This window comes from Primulina tabacum, chromosome 14 (assembly GCF_025594145.1).
Source record: "Primulina tabacum isolate GXHZ01 chromosome 14, ASM2559414v2, whole genome shotgun sequence".
NCBI lineage: Eukaryota > Viridiplantae > Streptophyta > Magnoliopsida > Lamiales > Gesneriaceae > Primulina > Primulina tabacum.
In genome coordinates this window covers 6,189,347-6,194,352 of record NC_134563.1, presented here as the reverse complement: position 1 = coordinate 6,194,352, position 5,006 = coordinate 6,189,347, and the positions used below count along the sequence as shown (strand labels likewise).

General features: G+C 32.3%; 2 protein-coding genes across 2 annotated transcripts; one reads left to right on the top strand and one right to left on the bottom strand.

Moving 5' to 3' along the window:
- The first annotated feature begins 718 nt into the window (after positions 1-718).
- On the top strand, positions 719-1,612 carry LOC142525179 (protein DMP9-like). Its single transcript, XM_075629364.1, has one exon. It carries the CDS (start codon positions 846-848, stop codon positions 1,515-1,517), a length of 672 nt encoding a protein of 223 aa, XP_075485479.1. The 5' UTR covers positions 719-845; the 3' UTR covers positions 1,518-1,612.
- A 207-nt stretch (positions 1,613-1,819) lies between these two features.
- On the bottom strand, positions 1,820-3,778 carry LOC142524784 (intracellular ribonuclease LX-like). Its single transcript, XM_075628880.1, has 4 exons — positions 3,552-3,778; positions 2,897-3,052; positions 2,406-2,598; positions 1,820-2,215 (listed from the first exon to the last, which is right to left on the bottom strand). Exons 1-4 carry the CDS (start codon positions 3,720-3,722, stop codon positions 1,959-1,961), a joined length of 777 nt encoding a protein of 258 aa, XP_075484995.1. The 5' UTR covers positions 3,723-3,778; the 3' UTR covers positions 1,820-1,958.
- Positions 3,779-5,006: the final 1,228 nt, after the last annotated feature.

Below are 5,006 nucleotides of genomic sequence, written 5' to 3'. Positions count from 1 at the left end.
TGAGGGATGACATTACAATTTTTATATATCAATTAAAAAATAAATAGGAAAAATAAAGAAAAAAACCCAAGTAAGAATTTAGTCTACAACTTAATGCTTAGGAAATAAAAGCTCTACGGTAGAGCTATATGTGATTTGCATTAAAGTTTTAAAACTTTATTAATATATTAAAACAGATCATGACAACAAAATTTAGTTACTCTAAGTATCTAAAACTTAAAAAACAGTATCATATGAATATTTGTCCTAAGTTTTTTGAGTAGGCCTTTTGTGAGACGGTATCACGGATCTTTAACTGTGAGACATGTCAATTCTACTGATATTCACAATAAAAAGCACTATTTTTAGCATAAAAAGTAGTATTTTTTCATGAATGACCCAGATAAGAGATTCGCCTCACAAATATGACCCGTGAGACCGTCTCACACAAAGTTTTTTATAATAAAATAGATATTACTCAATTCAATAAAATATAGTTATAATGAAATTTCATGGCTGGGGAAATTTCGAACTTACTGTTAAGTATTTTTTAAAAAAAATTCAATTTATTTTTTATAGGTAGAAAAAACAAGTAATTTTGTTATAAATTAAAAGGGGACACCAAAAGATGGCGAAACATCTAATTTTGGAAGTGCAGGGGTTACGTTGATATTTCCATAACAACTGAAGATTCGCAACCGTTCCCGCGACAAGTCCAACTAACTGTTAAAATTTTAAATTTACAGTTGGTTTGTCTTTATAACCGCTCTATAATTCATCCTAAAGAATTGCTTCAGCAGCAGAAATATTCCATGCTTAGATCCCTCTGATCGTCTCGAAAACCGAAATTCGAAACACTTTTGAACATGGAGAACTCATCGGAGACTCTGGGAATCAAAATCTACGAAACATCGTCGCAACTCGACCCTCCGGCCCTCTACCCTTCGTCGCCGCCACCCTCAACCGCAATGGAAAACCCTCTCCCCTCAGGTGGACGGAAAAGAAGGGCAATGGCCAGCGGCGTCCAGAAAACACTCTCGAAAACGTCGTTGCTCGCTAACTTCCTCCCCACCGGAACCCTCCTCACCTTCGAAATGGTCCTTCCATCAATCTACTCCACCGGGGAATGCTCCCATGTGACAACCATGATGATCCACTCTTTACTAATCCTATGCACCCTTTCTTGCTTCTTCTTCCATTTCACCGATTCGTTCCGCGGCCAAGACGGGAAACTGTACTACGGGTTTGTAACTCCGAAAGGGTTGGCTGTTTTCAAGACAGGGTTGGACGTGGCAGTGCCCAAAGAAGAGAAATTTAAGGTTGGATTTAGTGATTTTGTTCATGCCATGATGTCCTCACTTGTGTTCTTGGCTATCGCATTGTCGGATCATCGGGTCACCGGGTGTTTATTTCCCGGCCATGCGGAGGAGTTGGGTGAACTGATGCAAAGTTTTCCATTGATGGTGGGGATAATTTGCAGTGGCTTGTTTCTTGTCTTTCCCACCACCAGATATGGAATTGGGTGTGTAGCTGCCTAATTATAATAGGTTACGGATTAATTTATTTAATTTTTTTGTCCTTGTCTTGAAATTTATCATAGAATTAAATGTCTTTTCTTGATTTATTAATTGATTTTTCCCAATTAATTATATATATAAAATTAATATTTCAATTTCCCATGATTGAAGACACATGTACACTATTTAATTCAATTTTAATATAGATTTTGTATGAAATAAAAAAAAATTAAGTTACTGCTACTTTTCCTAATTATGCCTTTATAAGTTTCGAATTGTTAGCTTATATAAAGAACAAACAAACAAACAAAAAAAAATACATAAATAAAGTCAATATAATTAATGTGTGGAAACTGTTTATTTATATTACAACTCACGTACAAGAGATCATATTATATATACTTAAATAATGAACGTAATATATGTACGTAAATATTTGATCATATATACGTATATATTTGATCATAATTCATCATGCGAAATATTTGATTGGTTAGAAAAAGAAGGGAACTCAATATTGGAACCACATGATCTTCCGTGTGGGAAAACTGGGCACTGGATGAAACTTGAAGCTGAGGAATCCACACACATATAAACTTGGAAAAGCTGGTGATTTCCTGAGGAATCTATATTGCATTCTATGAATGGAGTGTATCCGACCCCGTCTTCGATTGCTTGCTTCATACTTTCCATGCTGTAAAAATTTCCAGGTCGAATTCCTGTGGCAAATTTACATTTTTCTTACTCAACTTACGTAAGATATTCAAATGTTAGTTTCCTATCAAAAAAAAAAAAAAAAGATATTCAAATGTAACATTTTAGATATTTCAACATCATTTAGGATTTAATATATATTATATACGCGTATTAATCGTTCCAAGAGTCGCTGGTATAAACAAAGAATCTAACCTGCATTTCGAAGGATATAAAGCAAGTTGGCCCTTTTCTTGAAGTCAAGGGCAACTTGAAAATATGCATGCTGATCGAGGGAGGTGCATGTTCCATGTTTCTTCCATTCATGTCCCCAGAATCTTATCCCATCGGCGCTTGGGCATGCAAGGGTTGGCCAATCCTTGTGCATTGTGTTCAACAGATCTGATATCTGTTCATTTCACATTAATTAACGGATTATGATAATTAAATCATCGCATAGAGAACTTCAATAATTTTCCAAATATATGGCACTGTATCATCTCGACGAGACGCAGAGAAATTGATTAAAATTGCACACACAAAAACAAATAAAGACAGTAGACTAAAACTAAAATTTAATAACATAAAATACCAAAATTGTAATTGTAAATAATTGAAAAAAAATAATTGCGGTGACAAAGAATTAGCTAGCTAGGTGACATGATAAGTTACATGAGGACTATTTCATGTAGCATATATAGGATTACCTGTGATTGGTCGAGTGAACTCTGGCGTTGACAATTGGATGGCCATTTCCCATCGTCGTAATTGGGCCACAGGCCATGTATACTGAAATCTTCCGCAGGTTTTCCAGTTGTTGGATAGCAGCAACTGTGTCTCGAGTCGCAGTAAGAAGCTGGCCACTGCCCGTAAAATAATACCATCATTTCAATTATATTCTTACAATTTATTACAAATTAAGCCAATTTTCCGTGTAGAGAATAAAACATTGATTGATTATACTAGACTCGATTTCTAAAAAAAAAAATTATGTCATGTATCGTTATCTCTAAGTATATTGATTTATTATACTTATATTATGCATCATTCATCATCTCATCTATTGAGATTATTTAAGTGCTGCGTGATAATTCATATCTAGGGCTATTATTTCCGAGATACGATCAGTCGGTAATGTCTAGTTGAACATGCATAGATCGATGGAATCTATATACTCCAATTGAGCCTCACGAGATTAATGATCATTATGGATTATATCTGAAGTTGAATTTCGAAAGAAATTTCGGATGTTCTCAATGGAACCAAAAAGACTTGAATGTGGTTGCCAAATGATGTTGTGTCGAACCACAAAGAAAGGGTAACGACTTTCAAACATATATTAATTTGAAGGCGAGAGCTAACCTGTTGGACGAAGTAGAAGAAATCAAAATATTCCTGTGAAGAACATAAAATTGATAGACATATTGAAATGAAGATCTTGATGAACACTGAATTCTTGAATTCCATCTCCCAAGAAGTTTGCCTGATTGAATGTTGTTGGAGTAATATTGTTGTGTAATGCAAGCACTTCATAAATATAATGGGAGTTCGCTAGTCTTTATGTATAAGCAAAGTTTTCCAATTCAAAGTGGAATATACGAAGCATATATATATATATATATATGCACATATATATATGTACATATCATATATAATGGTATTTCATTAGTCTTTATGTATAAGCAAAGTCTTCGAATTCAAAGTGGAATATACGAAGTATATATATATATATATATATATATATATAGTTTTGATATATTATATATAGTTTTGATATGTTATACACCTATCGTGCACACTTATGTAAGCACCGATGAGATGTCATTCACTTATTAGATGTGTAATTTTTTATGTAGCATATGCACTGCTCGTATAAATGTGCACACATACATATCAAAACTATATATATATATGTGTGCAGCATGTGTGTGTGTGATTTTCTATTAATTAATCATATAAAAGTTATTTAAATTACTAGCCTATGTCAAATTAAAGAAGACAACGGCCAACGCGTTCTTTAGTTTCTCCCACCATTTATATTAAAATTATAGTTAATATTTATAATAATTAAGTTTCATATGCATTTTATTGATGAATTAATTAAGTTAATTTTGAAAGAAAACTTGGAAAATCCCTTTTTTCGTTTATCTTACTATCTAATAATACCGAGATAAATTAAATTAGAGAAACTTAAAAAAAATTAGTCAAGTAAATTGGCATAATTCTAATTTTGCTTCTTTATTAAGTTAAATTTAGGTGTTTGTGCAATAATTTGCAGCTTCTTTCGTAATTTCAGTCCTTTTATTGCTAAAGTACTGAATTATTTTTATAAAATGTAGATACAAATATTATCCTTACTTTACTGCTAATATTTAATTTCACAACCAAATAGAGTCCCGAAAGGAAAAAAAACTCGGCATTTTTTGATGTTTTGTGGACGAAATTAGGCGTGAACGACATGGGGACCGTTGCTTGAATTTAGGAACAAGTTTCATTTGTCGACACGCGTTCTTATCCCGTGATTTGTCGTGCGTGAACTAACTTTTATGTCATGGTCTATTTTAATAATTATATATATTAATAAAATATTAAAATTTTAATGCAAGTTATAAGTAGTTTAGTGGATAGAGTCATTGTTTCTAAGGGTTTAGGTTATAAGTTCAATTTTCACTGAAGTCTTTTTTTTTATTCTTTTATTTTTTAATTTATATATCAAAATTACAGAGTAGTCACTCACTATTTCTTATAATTATATTTTGATCCTCGTTTAAATATAAATCAAATAAATTAAAAAAAATATTATATAAGCACGTAATA

Excerpts from the sequence above, each read along its gene's own strand:
- LOC142525179 (XM_075629364.1), top strand. The coding sequence starts at position 846 with ATGGAGAACTCATCGGAGACTCTGGGAATCAAAATCTACGAAACATCG.
- LOC142524784 (XM_075628880.1), bottom strand. The coding sequence starts at position 3,722 with ATGAAGTGCTTGCATTACACAACAATATTACTCCAACAACATTCAATC. Across the intron at positions 2,599-2,896 it reads GTTCACTCGACCAATCACAG|ATATCAGATCTGTTGAACAC; the intron begins GTAATCCTATAT and ends TGAAATGAACAG. Across the intron at positions 2,216-2,405 it reads TTATATCCTTCGAAATGCAG|GAATTCGACCTGGAAATTTT; the intron begins GTTAGATTCTTT and ends AATTTGCCACAG.